Genomic DNA, 19679 nt, shown 5'->3' with positions numbered 1-19679 from the left:
ATTCGTTGTAATAAAATTTCGAACTTCGATAATATCTTTGACTAAAAATTCAATCAATGACAAATAAGAATTTAAAATATAGTGATAAAAATAAATTTTTAACGATGAAAAATATGGCGGAATGGAATGGGTACTAACTTGATTATCAACTTGATTAAATAAAAACTTGACGACTTGTCCTGCTGACGTCAAAGTCCTCTATACTGAGCAGCATACTGGCAGACTTAAGCGCACCATTATCGACGAGATCGGCCATGTATAGGCTGTTTGCATTGTGATTACCCATTGCACTCGATGCGGCACTGCTATACGCGCTCGAGGTGTTTTGCACCGATGCGACGTCGGTGGTCCTTTGAACGAGCCATTTGTTTGTCATGCTCGATGTATCCGCTTCCGAGGACACGTCGAATCTGATGTCACTGAGACCAATGAAAGCGCACTTTTAAAGTTTGCAGAGAAAATCAATAAGCATCCTGTTAAACTCGTTATTCTCTTTTTCCATGTTTGCACATCTAATTATCGCTTTATATTCGTTTCGATTCAATCCTATGTTCTATTTTAAATAATGGTATATAATCGATTATGGTGGCGATCAATACATTTCATTCAAACGCGTTTTATTCTTCTTTATCGTATCTATTTTTTATCATATCATGTTCTCGGATTAAAATTTCAGAATATTTAGAAAATTTCAAATTTCTCTATCGCACAGAGTTTAATCAACATTCCTTTGGTAATAGTTTCTAAAACTATTGTATCACTATTACATTACTAGAATTTTCCTCTAATTTTTGTTGAAATCATTTACATGGAAGAGAAGTGGAATACGTGTTTAATTTTCGTTAAAAAGTATATAATTTAAAATAAACTGAAATATAAAACAAAAATTCACTATATAAAATTTCGTAAAATTACAAATTATAGAATCGTCGTACAAAATATTTATTAATAATAAATAAATAAATTCATTTCAACAAATTCATAACAAAGGATTAAAGAAGTAATAAAAAAAAAAAAGAAAATACAGCCGAGCAAGAGAAATTTTCTTTCGACACTCACTTCAAATAATTATTTTCCGCGGGTTGCTCGTGATTCTGCCTGGAGGTCGCGTTTTTCCGGGAAGTTGGCTGGGAGAGGACCAGCTCGATCGTATCGGACGAGCTCTGCAGCATCTTCAGAGCGTCCTCGTACCGCAAATGTAATAAATTCTGTCCATTTATCGCCACGATACGATCGCCTGCGGCCAATAAATTTCGTCGAATTAATATAACGCGATGAAAAACGGGACGTCTTACTTACCTTTGTTCACGTTTCCGGCCATATCGGCCGATCCTCCAACGGAGACCGCTTGCACGTAGACGCCACCGTCGTTACCCTCCGTCACTTGCAACCCTATGCTGCCACCGTGGCCTCTCTCCAGCTTGATCGTCTGCAGGATTCGCTCCTCGGCGAACGACAATTCCTCGAGGCGAGCCGCCAAGGATGCGGACATCGACTCGTCCTCAGGAACGCGGAATGTCTCGTCGTCCGTGCGGATATCGGCGTCTGTTGCAAATTTGAAATCGCCAAATAAATAATACAATTCATTTTCGACGGGTTGCGTTAATTTTTAATCTTGAAATTGTTATCCAATTATAATATATACCAACGATTGAAAATTTGAGTAAGGAAAAGTGTTACTAACTGAGCACGTATGCTTCCGGTAGGGGAGATTCCGCGGATCGCGCCGATAATGATTGAATCGAGGATTCGGTGTCTGATTTTAACGATAGCGACTCGATGTCGTCGGTAAGAGCGGTGTCCTTCTGCACGAGGCTGCTGTAGATGGCCCGCGTTCCCATTTTCACCCCTAAACGACGTGGTAAACTCGGTGTTCGGTAACCACCCGATTGCCTCGATGTTCCGTAATTCGGTAAACTCGAGGTCTTCATCTACGACGAGAAAGCAATTTCTCACACATTTTTCTCTCTACATTCGACAAAGTGATAGAAAGTTTACAGAAGAGGGAGAAATCAGTGAAGTGAGTAAAAAAAAAGTTTGTCCACACCTTGTGCAACGATTTCTTCACATCGGACACGTCCCACACCTCGTCCGGGACAGGAAATTCACTTTTTCTCGAGATTCCAACTTTGTTGATCGCCGCATACAACTCTTCGGGATTGTTGTCCGGCTTCTCCAACTGATCCACGTCGTCCGACGAGACGATCTTAGGGAGCGAGTAACCGCACTCGGTCTCGGTTTCCAGTTCTATCCCGGGACAATTGTAGATCTTCCCGTCGTTTTTCAATCCCTTCCCGTCGATAGAGAGGGGCTCGTTGGGACTCGTTAAACTTCTCTCCGATTCGTCTTCCGTGTCGCGAGACTCCCCTTCCGGCTCCAATCGAACGTTCACCTGGGCGTAAAGCGCGTCCTCCTCAGAGGAGTAGAAACCCGGCTCGCGGATAACATCCTTCGCTTTTGGAACTGAGATCACCGCGTCCTTTTGGGGATTCTCGTTCTCCTTGTTCTGATATTCTTCCAGTTGCGTCGAATAATTAGGCCTTGGTTGCGTGTTCTTCACCGTGTTCGCTATAGCTATCTTCGTTTTACTGTCGTAAGACTTCGATTTCGACGGCGAGGACTTTGCTTCCACCGTCATGGGGACACCGAATTCTGGAAAATTGTATTATTTTATTTAGAATGTCGGTGTAACATTTGATATCCTCGATTTGTACTCTCGATTTGTCTACAAGATTCGAACATTTGTTAAGACGTACCTTTCGCGAGTCCCTGTAACGACGTGAGCTCGGAGCGCAGCCTTAAGAAGAACTGATGGTGCAGAGAAGTGAGCTTGAAAGCGAAGTAACTTCTGCAAAACGAAAATACTTTGAAACTCGAAGCTTATTTCTACATACCTGGATCGAGTCCACTTTTAAATTCCATTCGAATGCGCAAACTTGAATCGACTTTCTTCGCATCTGTCTGTGCTTAGCTTTTCAACAGCAGATACCATCTTTTTCCATTTCCGTTTTAATACCACTCTTTCAATCTAATTGGACTTACTCGCAATCTTAAAAATAGTCTCAAACGAATAATTGGAACGCGTGACAAAAATACTTAAACGTGCAAGCCTACGATACCATTATATGTATATGTACCCATTCAACGTCCCCCAACAATTAATTAAAACCCTTACTTTCTATGATCCATTCTGAGCTTGAACTTGCACCGTTTCCCGTTCACCTTGCTGTAAACGACCAGGCAGCTTTTACTGTAACTCAACGTCTGAATGTCTTTCCATTGAAACTGCGCCAACTCGACCCTCTCCCTAGGCTCACCGCCTCTCTCGAACAGTTTCAAACCGTGAGCGTGGATGGCCAACCAAACATTGCTCTCGCTCTTCTTCTTCCCACCTTTCCCGTTCTTCCCTCCATGATTACTGTTGTTATTGTTCACGTTATTGATGTTGTGATTATTGTTGCAAGAGTCGACGCGATACTTGGACTTGTGAGCTCCATAGATGTCGTTCGTGGTTGCGCTCTTGATCAACCCGGTCGGTTTCCTCTCGTCGTACGACAATTTGGGGATATTCTCGCAGGATCCTAATCGAGATAGCTCGACTCGACCACGGAGCTGATACTCTTGAGACCTGGCCGTATCTTGGCCGTAGATATTCTCGCTGGAATCGATCAATCCCTCGCAATTGTCGCGATTATCCGCCGCCTTCCTCCTCTTCTGTTGCGCCATCACCTTCTCCAACTCTTTCGAGTCCACTGTCGCTATGTAATAATGCGATCCGTAATCCGGAAGCGTTTGCGCGTGAGTTATGAACATCTCCTCGGCCTTGTTCGAATCCAGGCCGCGCCTGTCGCGGTGGGCTTGATGGAGGCGGGCACGAAGCGCTTCCGGTCCTTCGTTGTTTATCTGAGATTGATACTGATCTACGTTCAGGATCAACGATTCCGGGATGTAGTGCTCTAACAGGAAATAATCGCCGCAACCGTGTTCCTGAAACGGAGATAAAGATAATATTATTATTGATTATTTTTATTTCTTTTTATTTTTCTTTCCTTCCCTATTTTTCGAATGAATTATTATTATTATTTTTGTTTGTAGAAAATGTTATTTTACATTTGTAGAAAATTATAAAGTGAGTTCTGTATGTAAAATTCGTATTAAGTCTGTATATATAATTAAGTAAGTAAGATAGATTTATAGATTAGGGCTTATATATGTATATTTTTTGTCGTAATAGAGTTATTTTTGCAATTATTAAAAATATTAAAGCGTTTTATTAGCTAAGGATAATGGTGATTTATAAAAGGTAAATTATTTCTGAAAATAAATCGAATATTTTCGTGTCATATTATTGGTATGATCCTATATAATTACTGTATAGAAGGAAAACAAACATTCAATGACATTGTAATGTGTTCAAACATATGTTTCCATCTGTAAATACGATAATTAGTTCGCGATGTGCTAGTGAACAATATGTAGGTTGATGGTATTTAACTCGTAGCTTGCGTTACAAATGAAGAAAGTTGATATGAGTTTCATACATGAGTGAACATTATATTATTCATAACGTTTTTAAAGCGAGATTTCAGGTAAATGATTATTTTTTGATGCAATTAAATATCAATCACATAATTCACGTTGTTTTTGCAATATATTTTTCAATTTTCCAGATTTTCTTTAATGAAAATTGAAAAAAACTTAAATTTTAAGAGTTGGAAGTAATAAAAAATTTTTATTTGGATAATCTAATATATATAATGTAATTTGTTTTAGCAATATGTAAATATTTATGAACAAAAATAACAAGTTGTTAACGTGCTTGAATAATATTTGATCATGTATAATTATACATCATTTTATTAGAAGGTAAGAAAAAGATATTATATTATTCCATTTAAAAAAATATAATTTAAAATTTGATTCTCTGTTCATTTCTTATCAAAATATATGAATTTTATATAAAATATCAACGATTATAAACTCGCATAAACAAAATCAACGATCTATAAAGCTTTTTTCTATTTCATTTTTTTTATTTTTCGTGTACATATGTACATATTTTTTATCAACAGATGGTTTGACATCTCGATATTTCTAAAATTAATAAATCTCGAATTTACTCACGTTCACGTTGTAATTTCCAAATTCAGCTTGAAGAGCGAGTCCAGTCAGATTAATTAACTCGGAATACGGGCAGACCAGCTGTTGCTCCAATATACACCGTCGTATTTGCAAATATAATAAATGTTTCGATATCCAACTCCTAAACAGATTCATAATTCGCGATTCATCGATCCTTGTATACATAAAAATAATTTATTATTAATAGTCGTACGTAAGATTGTTTGTATATGATTTATCACTCCTAGTGATAAATATATTATCATTGATTTGAGAAAAGTAATTGTTAAAAAAGTTGACAAGTTGAATTTCGTTTGAAAGTTTAAGAAAAATTATCCTTACATGTTACAAAAATGATCTTTGATTCGATACATACAATATTTTTAACTGGTATAGATATCAAATATTTTTTCGAGAATGTCTCTCATCGAAGTAAGTTTCGAAATCCACGGTACGTTCGCTTGTAATAAATAACTTTTCAATTGTGAATAAAGTTAGATATACCTTACACCACGTAGAGAAGGTAAAAAGAACCTAAGCCTCAGATATAGCATAAAACTGGTCGGAAGACCCAGAAGTCCTTTGCTCTTGCCACTGCTCAACCATCCTGGGGGAGCGACTTTGTTCAATTTAGTATCGGGAGGTAAAATCGCGAAATCACCAGCCAATAACACCGCCAGTCCAAGAGTAAAGTTTTCGTCGAGACTTTCAGCTTGCATGATAGCCTAGAACCATTTACAACCGATGCATTAAGATGCAATAATTATAAGAAATAAGAGATGTACGATTTGATTTAAATCACATTCATTAAATGAATGCGCAATAATTTAATTGTACATTATAATTGTAGATTATATATCTCTTATATCTCTTATAAGAAATATTCTGAAATGAATTATGCGTGTTTATTATCTATAAATGGAATATATATAAAATTTTAAAAATATTAAACGATAAATTTTATTACATTTATATTTAGATTGGAAATGTGTAAGATTATATTTCAACTTTAATAGAAATTTGTTGTATATTTTTGTAGAAAAAAATTTTTCAAGATTATATCGAAGAGAACGGATATCGATTGTTCTTTCTATGGATAGGACACGGATTTTTGTATCGATTAAGATGCTTGTTTCAGTTTATGGGCACGTTAATGGGCACGGTATTGCATAACTCATGGTTTGTGGATTTGTCATATATAACGATTAACCTTGGCAGAATGCCAGAGTTTCTCGTGAGTTCACGCCGGAATTTGTGGTCTCATGAATAACCACCCACGCCTGGGTCTTCGTACTGTGACATTCGACACGTACTCGACGATTCACAAAACGATGATTCAAATTCTATTTATAAGTATATTTTTAACGGAGAATGTCCGGTGTCGAAAAATAAATTGCAATCAAAATTAATAAAAAATAACAGTGACGCGGTATATGTGATTCAAAGTAATAATAGGAACCAAATTGAATCTCTTATCATCAAGGAACACTCTCGCCAGTTCATACTTTCCATTCAACTTTAACTCTTTCCATCACTTTTCATCATTGAAATACAGATCAACGATATGATTCAATTTATAGATTTTTATTACATTTTTTATAAATAAAAATCGTGACTAGTTAAAATCAATTTCACTAAATAAATATAGTCCTTTTTTGGTGAGATTTTTAAAAAAAATTTTTTAAAAATTACCTGAAACAAATCACCAGCAGTCACTTTTTGAGGATCACAAGTAACTTCCACTCGTTGACCTGTCAGCATTATTACGACAATACGTCCGGAATTGCCAGTCTATAGACAAAATAAATATTACACTATATGTGTTAATAAAATATAGACATAAATTTAAAAATTTCATGGAAAAAAACATTAGCTTTATTTGATAATATTATATTATTATTTAAAGATATAATATATATTTAATGTTATAGTATTAGTTTTTTATAAAAACTTTTTTAACATTAATAATAGTAATAAACAATGGTAATTTTTTAATTTTTATATTTTATAAGTTCTATTTAAATTAGATTTATTATTTTCAAGAACATTTTGTTTAGTATATTACATCTGTATATTATTAATTATTACTTTACATATGAGTTGACGAATAATCAATCGTCTTATTAAACTAGATAATTGTAATTAATTATATAATTATTTACGTCAATTGAAAGATTATTAATTACATATATTTATGTTAATATGGCGTTTTTTGACCCTGAATACCACGTGATGAAACTTAATGAACAAGTTCTCCGAAGTCCGGTATGGTCTAGTGGCTAGGATACCTGGCTTTCACCCAGGAGGCTCGGGTTCGATTCCCGGTACCGGAAAATTTTTTATTTTTATTTTTTCTTTTCCTATGTTAGTTTTCAATGAAACATTTCTAATTCTTTTAACATCCATTGGGAAATTTAATTGAATAATTTCATTTAAAAAAAGAATATCTTAATTTTATACATCGGAACGACTAATATTTAACTTTTTAGGGAACAAGAAAAAAGCGTTCAAATGTTTTTAAAGATATCATAGAAATTTTCGTTTCAGTCAATATTAAAGAAAAATCTGAAATAAAATCTTTGTTATTATGTTGTGTGGAGTGTAAATCTATTTATGTTTTAAAACATAATAACAAATTACAAATATGTAAAAATAATTCATGTGTAAAATGAACATCTCACAAATTCAAATTAATAAAATAGAAAAAAAGTATATTCAAATAATAAAACATTTGCTAAAGTCAGTGATTTTATATACAGATAATTGTTTTCTTTTGTAATACATAATTCATAAATTACATTTTTACAAGAATTTCAGAAATTTTAAAATTCAGAATTGGCAAATATGGATTAAGATTTATTAGAAAATTTGCAATTTTATAAAAAATTTTTTATAAATCAAATGGATAAATAATGATAGAACAATAAAATGTTTTTTTTTATAACTTGTGGATAAAATAATAAACTTTTCTTTTTTAATAAATCGTAGGCAAATAATAATAACACAATAAAATGAATTTCACGAATTGAAAGAATTTGGATTAAACTCACGAAGAATTTTATAAATAATTCTATGCAAGATAAAGAAAATTCAAAAAGAAAAAAAGAGGATTCAAATACATCGAAAATATATAAAATATAAAAATTAAGTATATCGAAATAGAATTGAAAATATTTGTTAGCCACAAATAAATAATGTTGAATTATTTGTCTAATTTAATTTATAAATCCAAATGCACCGAGAAGTTAATATATATTTATAAATGATGAAATTAGAATATATAAATGATGAAATGAATGGACGGAATCGAAAATAATTATTAATTTGTGGTCTCATGAATAACCACCCACAATGTACAATACAACAATAAACAATTATTTGTAGTTAAGTTATAGGTCCAAATACGTCAAGAAGTTAATGTATATTTATAAAAAATGGAATTGGAATAAATTGTATAATACTCCAAGTAACAATGGGAAATCAAAAATAATTATCAATTATCGAATAATTATATATTCGTTTATTATACACGTTTATATTGATATATCTAATTATATATACGTTCAGATTAATCGAAATTTATAGAAGACGATATTGAAATATCGATAAATATATTTAATCAATGAAGTTCAGGGAATCTAAAATAATTATTGATCATTCAATAATTACATTGACTTAGTTGTCTAATTACAATTCAAATTAATAGGGAAGATAATGTAAATTTATAAAAGACAGAATTGAAATATCTATGAGTGGACTATAGCGAATATTAGTCATTGAATAATTATATTGATTTATTTGTCTGATTACAGATACAGTTCAAATTAGTTGGGAAGGTAATGAAAATTTATTAAAGATGATATTGAAATATCTGAGTGAATTACGTGGAATCTGAAATAATTATTGATTATTCAATTTTGTAAAAGACAGAATTGAAGTACCCGTGACTACGGGAAATCGAAAATAAATAAATAATACTGAATTAATTCATGATTTAAGTATGGTAAAATTGTCGGGATACATCGGAATAGAATAGAAGTTAATAGAAATTTATAAAAAAAAAGATAAAATTGAAATATCTATGAGTAGACTCTAAGGAATCGAAAATAATTATTAATCATTAAATAATTATATTGAAATATTTATATAATTATAGTATTTATATATCTATAGACATAGATCCAAATACATTGAGAAATTAATAAATATAAATGGAATACCTAAATATCTAATGAGTGAATAAAATTGAAATATTTATGAATTGACTCGAGAGAATCGAAAATAATTATTAGTTATTAAATTAACTTTGAATTATTTGGCAATTTATAAATAAATTGGATTAAATATGCATAAAAACTAATGGAAATCAAATTAATGGAATTATAAAAAAGTTTATTTTTGTGTAATGCAGTTCGAATATTTCTTTTATAATATTATTAATATTTATAATTCATGAATATGATTTAAATATGCAGAATTAAATAGAAAAAATAGAATGAATTTTTATGATTTTAACCTCATTAAGAATCAAATGATAAAATAAAACAATGGAGTATGGAATGTATGAAAGATAAGTTATAAAAATAATATAAAAGAAATATAAGAATGAATTAATTGCAAGCACAAATTGCCGGGCTTAAAGTTAAAATTTATTGATCCAAATCTATTAAGAACAACTATAATAACAACTATAATAACAAGATTTCGATGCAAAAATTCATTGTTATTTGTAAATTAAATTATTTGTAAATTTTCGCGGAAGATCGATTATAAAAATTGATGATCCTGATCTAGATCCATTGGATTTTTCACTGTGAAATTATTTGAAAACTTTTACATAATTAAATATAGCACATTTATATAACACAATTATCCGATTCATTGGATTTTTCGAAATTTGAAAATTGTCGGTTACAAGATGAATAATTAATGAACCTTGATTTTAAAATTGGATTATAAAATCCATGATGCAGCATCAATGAAAATATGATTCCATAGTTTCATATAAAATTTTTAAGAAAATTTTATTAATTTGAAACTAATTTTGAGAATGAAATAAAGTATTCAAAATTTTGCTATTAAAAAATTTAAGTGGCACCATTGGATAGTTAGATTTGTAGAAATTTAATCACAATAATATTTTTCAAGAATTTGAATCTTGATAATAGAATGCACTTGAAAAAATCTTATATGTTACAATTATGAAATAGTATATAGAAAATAATTGCATTAAACAATAAAAAATTATTGCGAATTTTATTAAAAATAATGAAGCGATAACAATGGGATATTAATAACAAAGCAAAAATCGTATCCCATATTTTATTATAATTTTAAATATTAAAATTGCAGAGAAAATATATTTTATGATCTCTATTATTAAGACGGATTTTATTAAAGAAACAGCGATAATAATGAGACATCAATAATGCAGCAAAAATCAATTTGAATATAATTTTAAATTTCAAAGTTGCAGAACATTTCTTCATGATGGTATATTTAATGATATATGAAATAATTATTATTTTAAAGATTTTTAAGATTGATAAAATTATTTTCGAAGAGAATACTAATACACAAGAATATGAATATTTGTCAAAATTGTAATAAATTAATTTTGTAATTATTTTAAATTTTTAATAGTACTCATAAGAATATCTTGAGAATGTTTCCTTCAACTCCGGTATGGTCTAGTGGCTAGGATACCTGGCTTTCACCCAGGAGGCTCGGGTTCGATTCCCGGTACCGGAAACTTATATTTTTCATTTTTATTTTTTTTTAATTGTAAATTTGTAATGAAAAATATTTTATAATAAAATTGTTAATTAATAGAAATATTAAATTATTATATGAAATGTTATGTAAAAAAAATTAAGTAAATAAAATTATTAATAGTTAATTATTGATAATTTTTTCAATATATTTGATAAAACTTAAATAAATAGAATTAGATGTAACATTGATGTAACATGACCATAAAGAAAACACGTGAATAAAGAATTTCTAGATATAGTTCATTTTAAAGAAAATATTTTTGAAGAAAAATATTAAAAACTTATTAAAAAAAAGAAATGAATCTGAAATAAAAAAAATAGAATGTATATTATTTCTAATCAATCAAATAATCAAAAATAAAGCATAGCAAATACATATTAAATATTAATAACATTGATATAATATCACATAAAGATAAATTGACAACTTACAAACCAAATTTCTTACATATAAAAATTATAATAATATTAAATTCAAACAATAACTTTAATTTATTTAAATTATAAATTAAAAAATAAATTTAAAAAATCAATCGAAAGTTTTTAATATATTATTTTTCTAAATAATGATATTTTATTTTATTATAAAATAAAACTTTAATTCTTTAGAACCATATGATTCAAAATAAAAAATTTAAAATACAAGAAAAAAAGATCCTATATACCCAAACATTGTTAACGGTTTAGAATAGAATACAATTGAAAACAAATTGAAACTGTTATTCAATATTTACACAGTAAACTTGCTAAAGTCGTTCAATTTAAATATGGACAAAAACATCAATGTAATAACAATCGCAGACGACTAATAATTTACGTTATTCGCTAAAAAATTACTTAAATAGAATTTCATAGTTTTGAAAATTTTAGTTAAAATATAAATTATTTTAATTATTTTTATTTACAAATTTATAAGTTAGTTTATTTTATAGAGATAAGAAGACCAAATAAATAATGCTTATTTTGCTTTTAATTTTTCTTCATATTTTGAAATATAATAATAAAGTAATTTCATTTAATTAATCTGTTGAAAAAAAACATGTTCTTTTTAAAATAAACTAACGTATAATTATATGCAAATAATAATAATCAAATATAAAATAACTATAAAATACTATAATCACATAAATAATCATTTTTCAAATATTTCATATAATAAATTCTTGTTAAATAATCTTCCTATATATAATAGAAAAAAATTATATATTATATTATATTATATTTTTATTATCTTACCTTTTTTTGAATCCCTTAATCCAATTTTATAATTCCTCAAAATTCTTATAACTATACGATACCTTTATTTATCGATGAAATTATTATCTTTTCTTACATTATACCCACCATAACACTTTCATTATATAGAACGAATTAGAAATTAATTTTTAATTTTAAAAACTTAATTTTCAAGAAAAAAAATATTGCCGATAATTCATTATAAATGAAAATTTTTAAATTATATAAAGAAAATTTATTCCTTTAAGATTCATTCCTTTCAAGATTTCAACTAATTCGATTCGCACAATTTATAACAGCATTTTGCAGATTCACTAAAGATGGAGCTATATGAACATATTACTATATCACATTTGATTGGTGATTGATACCACTTCCACTGATACTAGTTAAGAAACATGATTGGATATTATTAATTATTATTACTTAAAATTTATAAATTTATAAATTTATTTATAAATTTATTGTGATATAAATTAATATTAAAAAATTATATTAATATTTATTGTTATATTTTATATTTAAATGCTTTTTGCTTTTTATTTGATTTCAAAATAAAAATTAAATTTTTTTCTCTCTATATATATGTGCGTACGTGCATGTGTGTGTGTATGTGTTGAAAACTGACTTTTAACGATTATATTTACTTTCACAATAATTTTTTATATCATTATAAAAAAAAACTTAAATTTAAATATATTTATTTTCATAGTTTTTATTCATGATTTTTTATTAAATAATAAATTATTTTAAGAGCGAATAAATGCTGTTTCTGATATTTTCAAAAATTAATATTTGTTTATTATTTAATTTATTTTATACTAACATTTAAAATAATGTATAAAATAATAATTTACTAAATATAATTATAAAAATTTAAATCTTTTCAATATATTTTTTAAAATAATTTCAAGTTTCAAAATTTATAGATATCCTAATTTTAAATATATTTATTCATAATTTTTATAGATTTTATTGACTATTCTTTCCATTTCAATTGATTATTTTAATTGACTATCAGAATCAAAAATTGTGGTATATATTGAAATGGTTTATTGATTTATCTTTGCGAACGATTTCAGCATTGATTAATCATTATTTTTTAATTATTTCTACATATGTGATTTTCACTATCATGATATATATTATTAAAAAACAATTCTTAATTTTTTTATTTATTTTTATATTTGTTATATAATAATGTTATATTCTCTTAAAATACATATTTTAAGTCTAAAGTTTCCAAGATCCGGTATGGTCTAGTGGCTAGGATACCTGGCTTTCACCCAGGAGGCTCGGGTTCGATTCCCGGTACCGGAAATTTTTTTGTTTTTTTTTTTTTTTCTTTTAATTCATATATTAATAATGTAAGTGTAATATAATATCATTATTTTTAATGAATAATATTTAAATATTATAAAATAAATACTGTAAATACAATATTTATACAATAATAACTTTATATTTTATTTTTAATAGTAAACAATATTTTTTTTGTGATTTATATAAAACGTAAATTTTAAATAAATATAATGCAATTGTTGAAGGTATTTAAAAAAAAAGAAAAAGAGAAATAAAAAAAAACGAATTATAAAAATAAAATTATGAAGATAAAATTATTTTTTATAAAATTTCTACTATATTTTAATATTATATATGTGTGAATAATATATGAAATATAAATATAAAAGTTATAAATTTATATTTTTAATATATTTTATTTGTCATTAAGTTATTTATAAAAAGATAAACAAGAACTCCGGTATGGTCTAGTGGCTAGGATACCTGGCTCTCACCCAGGAGGCTCGGGTTCGATTCCCGGTACCGGAATTTTTTTTTTAATTTATGTATTTGCATTTTTTTATAATAAATTTATATATTTGTAATTAATGCATGTCTAAAATAAATAAAATATTCAAGAATTTTAATAATTGTAATATTTTGTAATGAAAAATTTTTTTCTTTGTCATTTTTTAGTTTAGATTATCTTATTTTTATACTTTTTCTTTTTTTTATTAAACAAATTAGTTTTTGTTATTATTATTTTATTTCTCGATATCACTGTAAAATTTTATTTATTTGAATATTAATAGATACTAATATGGGAAAGAAATAAAATATTTTCATTACCTTAACTTGACCAACGCATAATGTCTTTGGTGGCTGATTGGCACGTACTACAAATTCAGGACCGACACATTGAGCTTTGTTAAATGATCTTGTAGGTCCACCTATTGTTCTGTATAAGCGAGACGGTGCTCTTTGAACAGCTTTACCACGTCGTGCTCTGGGTCCATTCTTTATCAGATTTCTAAAAGCATTAGAAAAATGTATGAATTTATCTTTTGATAAACATATGTAAAATATGAAATATTTAGTTACTTTCCTCTTATATAAATTGAATATCTATTCGCATTAAAATAATATATATAAACAGAAATTTAATATTAACAAAACTTTTAATTTTTGCAATTTTTAAACATTCTAAAAAGTTTTATTTTAGAATTTTTATTATCTAACAGATATTTTTAAATTAATAATTATTTCAAAATATTGGAAAATTTTCTTTAAAAGTTGAACGATAAACAATTCGTTAAATCTCTTCGTTATATTATAATACTCGAACGGATTGACGTCAACAAATTTATCCATGTTTAACAACCGTAAATTTCAAAGGATTCTCAAGATTTCTCCAACAAGAACGATCATAGCAAAACCTCTTTTTATTTCTTTCATTTTCTCTATTTTAGAACGATTCTTTTTTTTTCATGTTTCCCTTTCTTTTTATCCTTATATTTTACATCTTTCTATTCAAGTTTTCATTCTAAATTCCAAATTTATTTTAAACTATAGTTAAAGATAAAATCATTTTCTTTCTCTCTTTATCTATTCTTTCATTGAATTATTACTTTCCTTTTATTTATTTTTCTTAATATAATTTCTATACTATTCAATGATAAAATCATAAATCTTCATAGTTTATGGAAATTAAACAATGAATCAAATTCAGTTAAAAAATTCAGTTTTAAAAATTGCTGATATAATTTAACATCCTGTTTCAAGATTGATGAAATTCTGTAACACGTTATTATTGGTAGATTACATTATATTTCAATGCAGCCTGGTCCATTAACATCCTCTTCATATTTTCCAATGGCTTTTCAATACCCGTGTTATTATGAACAAAATTTAGCAATAGATGGTATAGAAGTATTAACATAGAAGATAAATGTTTATTTAAAAACTGTACTGAAAAAGAAAATTTCATGAATACATCTTTTATGACAATTAATACTTCTGCTAGAAAGAATGAATATAAACAATGGAGAAATGGTTCATTAAAATAATTTTAGAATGATTCTACATCTTAGACATCAAAAGAATAATTATTTTAATTTGTTTTAATATCGCTTGTAACATAAAATTTTGATGCAATGAATTGATTCCATATTTATTATATTACTCAGAAATATATTAACGTAAATGCTTGAGTTGTACTTGTCTGATTAAATACACAATATTTTCAGTTAAATTTCGCATCAAACTTCTTTTCTAAATAAATTTCTCAGCGAATAACAATGGTAAAAAATTGTTTACCTAGGCGGTTTCGCCGGTGGTTCCGATTTGTTGCTTTCCACATCGGAGAATGGCAGCTTCTTCAGCGTGGTGATTATTCGAGGCGGCTTTGGTGGTCCTTGAACACTTCTCACTCTCATGGAAGACACTGGATTTTGTTGTTGCACTCCCTGTTCCTCTTTCCCTCTACCGGCCGGACACCTGTGATCGGTACTTGTTACGCTTTGCTCCGGAACCCGGTCAAAATCATCCTGATCCCTGCTGGAAGGAAGCTGAGGGTTCGAGTGTTGCCTCTGCAGCGCTGGCTTCTCTCGCGCCGTAGATCTTCCGTAAATCTCCTCTCGTGTCCGCTCTGTCGACGACGACGTCGCTATATCCGGATGAGAATAGCCGGCTATGGACGGTCGCCTGCGTGACAAAAATGTGTTATTCGAATTTTTCACACAATTCGAACTAAATAATTACTCACGATTTTTACCTATTATTATACCTTATGAATACTTATCACGTTTCAAGATACAATCACATCTTGAAATCACTGTCATCTCTTCAAATTTAGATATCGAAGCAGGTTTTCCAAAAAAAAGAAAGAAAGAAAGAAAATACCTTGCAATAGCCGTGGTCGTGTACACATCCTCGTTACGATGGCCGACAGGTGTCTTGACTGACAGTCCGTTCACCCTGACGTCTTGAGAGCTGAGGAAAGGTTTAACGGGTAACGCGTAAATTGGGTCGCTGTAAACGTTCCCTCCTGGATTACTTTCACCGACGATCGTCGATGGCAGATTTCCACTGCTCCTCGTGTGCTGCAACCTCGTGTAAATCGGCTGTGAATACGTTCTCGAGTGATGGTGCCTTCGTTGATGCTGCAACACCGGCCCGGCGACCGGACGCCCGCTCGCCTGAACGTTCATCTGCGAGTGAAACTGCTGTGTCCTTCGATCCTCCACTTCCTGCCTACGATTCTGTTGCGACTGTTGGCCGCACAGACTCGTCAGATTCGGGTGTGAGTGAGAGTTTCGCGACTGAAGCTTGAACAGCGCACCCTTGGCCGGATGATGATGATGGTAGTGATGTACCTTGGGTGTTTCGGCTGGTTGAGACGCCTCTTGAAATTGTTGGGCGTGTTGATGGGGCTGGTATCGGGCTGGAGAACGATGCTGGCTCGAGTGATTGTACTGATGATTCATCGATCGATACTGTTGATCTTGATTATTATGATGATGGCGATGATGATGATGATGACGATGAAGATGATTGTGATTTTTGTTGGCCTGATTGTGGATCGATTGAAGGGAGTCCGGTTGTTGGGGTGGTGGTTGGGGATGATGGTGGTGGGAATAAGAATTGGTCTGGCGACGATTCTGGTCCGAGAGATCGGATTGATTTCGAAGAGGAGGGTTTAAGTGTTGATATGTGATCATGCGTTTTCGAGCTGTGTACTGGGAGGACTTGACCACCTCGCGGTACATGTCCATCACGATGTGAGTGAAAGGCTTCGACTGTAAACGGGTGCGGCAGTACTCGGAGATCACCTGAAATGGGACAGAGAGCAGAGAGTGTTTATTTATGCCGTTAAATGGATAATGATGTATTAAATTTTACGTATTTTTCTAAGATATATTTCGAAGATATATTTATCAATTCTTATTTATATTTTTATCGGGATAAGCTTTACGCGTTTGCTATTTTGGACAGGTTTCCTCTGGATTCGCTTGTTCTTGAGTCGATACTACAAATTTGAAAATATTGGAAATCAAATAGGGGAGATCAAAACGTATTAATTTTTAGTACTTTGTTATAGTTATTAAACAGAAATTAATATTTTCTATCGAATATAAATATATTTGATCGTTGAAAACATGCTTATTATACATTGTTATAAGATGGAAAAGAAACTAATTCCAAATAGATTTAAAACTTCGTTCTAGAACGGGTATTATTACGAGTTCCTATTTCATATTATCAATAAAATCGTACGCGTGCCTGTATCCTGATTATCCGATTTGCCCACATTGGTAGACAATCTATTAGTTTTAGGAGGAACAATAGCCCCAAGAAATTCCATAGACTGTGATATCAACGGAGAAGCGAGCCGCAAGTTCGACCTATCATCGCTTCATTGTACTCTGGGATGACAAAAGCCAATTCTATGGAAGATAATGGTTTCGAGAAGACGGTGCCAAAAGTACTTTTGTATTTTTTTTTCGTGTGTTTAGTCGCTCTTAACCGATCGAGAACGATTTCACGTATTTGTATTACACGATGTGATTTGTTTGAAAATTCAAAAGATCAAAGAAAAATATCATAATTTCTCATAATTACACCCTCAATAAAGAGTATGCTTTTGGAACAAAATAAAAACGGAAATATTCTATGAAATCTCCGCTTATTTTTGCCACGATTTAATCTTCCAAGTTATCAATATAGATCATTTCCGTCCTTCGAATTTCTTCTCGATCCTTCCGAGGATCGATCTCGGTCGGTAATTTCAGCCGAGCGGTCGATCGAGTCCTCCGACCGGATGATTCATCGCCGAGCCGAGGAATTCTCGGCGAAATTGGCGACGACGAAGAGGTAAGTTCGCGCTTCGTGACCCCTCTTTGCCTCGGGATTTCATCAATTTCGCGGCCCATTCAGGTGCAACCGATGAATTACGGTCACCCGAACGAATGGTTTTATTAAAAGTGGCCAGTTTCTAGAGAGGCGTTAATCATCGAGGATTTCTTTCTTATCGTTCATCCCAGACGAATTATTTTTATCCCTTCGAGAAATTGAAGATGAAAAATAAAATTATTTTTTATTATTTTTGGATTTGTGGGAAATGTCATATATGCGACGATATGAAAACTTTGAATAATTAATTGGGATAAAACAATCTTTTGATGTATTTCATTAAAGTCACCTGAATAATTTTTCTTTACAAATTTTATTACTATTGAAGAATTTTATTTGTTTCTCATATATTGTTCAATAAATCAATTTAACCTAATTTAATCTAACCTATTAAACTTTTCCATATAATTATAGATAGAATCATGAAATTCTCGATTAAAATTGTGGCATTTCTTCATAGATCTCGGAAAGGAACGGACTCGTATCTCTGCCCTCTAGCGTCGGTGAATTATACCTTGTTATCGACCGAGCATTGTTTATTTTATCTCTCATTTTCCAACACACTTATTTCATTTTGGGAAAAATTCTATTTAAAAAAAAATTCTAAAATTTTTTCCAAAAAAAAACAGCTAATTCAATCTTCGTCATCAACTCGATCAATTCTCAAGAGAAAATATATCATTTTTTAATATTGTCACGGGATATTTAATGCCAATCGCCACGATCCATTCGTCTTCTCCATTCTATTCGCGACATATAACACAATTAAAGCGTGTCCGCCTTCGCAAACGCTCGAGTGCTCCTCCACGATCGTTCTCTATATTCGCCTTCGATCGACAGATCGCCCTTTACGGCCCCAGTATTTAATGAAATTTGTAGCTGTAACGCGCGATGATAGCAGTCAGACGTGATCGACCTAATTGCATAATCTGTAGTCCTTTGCAACGCGGAGCATTTTGATCGAATATCTTTTCATACTGGGGAGCAGAAACGAAGTTAAAAGGGGAAAAAGATAGTAAAGGATACTCCTCTTTGGATAATTAGGACTTTTTTAATACACCCAATAGCGGATGATTTATGTGGAATAAATTCTATGCTTGAGAAAATAATGGAATAATGGTAATGGAATTAATGTCAATAAGATATTAACGATTATTAATATTATTATTTTTCTTGTAATAATAAGCTCTTTTGACGGAGATTTTTATGAATTATGCGAACGAACGCGTGCTTCAATGTATGCACATATTCTATCTGTTCTATATGTATATACACATTCCACATACTTACATCCTATTCTATTTCAGTACATTCATCATTCTACGAATTTCAATTTAAAATTTTCCCATTTTGAAT

The 19679-nt window shown here is 30.0% G+C and overlaps 1 protein-coding gene, 2 long non-coding RNA genes and 4 other non-coding genes across 8 annotated transcripts in view; 6 read left to right on the top strand and 1 right to left on the bottom strand.

Moving 5' to 3' along the window:
- LOC107995645 (uncharacterized) overlaps nt 1-19679 on the bottom strand; it is a 96164-nt gene that overhangs the window by 4167 nt on the left and 72318 nt on the right. For both annotated transcript variants that reach the window (XM_017053280.3, XM_017053281.3), the window contains 13 exons: nt 16314-17242; nt 15729-16115; nt 14262-14442; nt 6814-6912; nt 5626-5846; nt 5125-5263; nt 3176-3987; nt 2757-2848; nt 2048-2652; nt 1685-1931; nt 1300-1545; nt 1060-1237; nt 139-419 (listed from right to left, as the gene is read on the bottom strand). In XM_017053280.3, the coding sequence (XP_016908769.2) occupies nt 155-419; nt 1060-1237; nt 1300-1545; nt 1685-1931; nt 2048-2652; nt 2757-2848; nt 3176-3987; nt 5125-5263; nt 5626-5846; nt 6814-6912; nt 14262-14442; nt 15729-16115; nt 16314-17242 (4401 nt within the window). In that variant the 3' untranslated portion in view covers nt 139-154. The remainder of the gene's footprint in view (nt 1-138; nt 420-1059; nt 1238-1299; nt 1546-1684; nt 1932-2047; nt 2653-2756; nt 2849-3175; nt 3988-5124; nt 5264-5625; nt 5847-6813; nt 6913-14261; nt 14443-15728; nt 16116-16313; nt 17243-19679) is intronic.
- LOC114577240 (uncharacterized) overlaps nt 1-19679 on the top strand; it is a 107753-nt gene that overhangs the window by 38391 nt on the left and 49683 nt on the right. The window lies entirely within an intron of this gene.
- LOC114577241 (uncharacterized) lies at nt 4449-6553 on the top strand. Its single transcript, XR_003697126.2, has 3 exons — nt 4449-4589; nt 4671-4866; nt 6161-6553. It is a non-coding gene; the product is annotated as an uncharacterized LOC114577241 (long non-coding RNA).
- On the top strand, nt 7383-7454 carry Trnae-uuc (transfer RNA glutamic acid (anticodon UUC)). Its single transcript has one exon. It is a non-coding gene; the product is annotated as a tRNA-Glu (tRNA).
- On the top strand, nt 10801-10872 carry Trnae-uuc (transfer RNA glutamic acid (anticodon UUC)). Its single transcript has one exon. It is a non-coding gene; the product is annotated as a tRNA-Glu (tRNA).
- Nucleotides 13380-13451, top strand: Trnae-uuc (transfer RNA glutamic acid (anticodon UUC)). Its single transcript has one exon. It is a non-coding gene; the product is annotated as a tRNA-Glu (tRNA).
- On the top strand, nt 13890-13961 carry Trnae-cuc (transfer RNA glutamic acid (anticodon CUC)). The gene has a single exon. It is a non-coding gene; the product is annotated as a tRNA-Glu (tRNA).

The sequence above is a fragment of the Apis cerana genome, linkage group LG4 (genome assembly GCF_029169275.1).
Source record: "Apis cerana isolate GH-2021 linkage group LG4, AcerK_1.0, whole genome shotgun sequence".
NCBI classification, from domain to species: domain Eukaryota; kingdom Metazoa; phylum Arthropoda; class Insecta; order Hymenoptera; family Apidae; genus Apis; species Apis cerana.
This window is presented reverse-complemented; position numbering and strand designations above follow the sequence as displayed.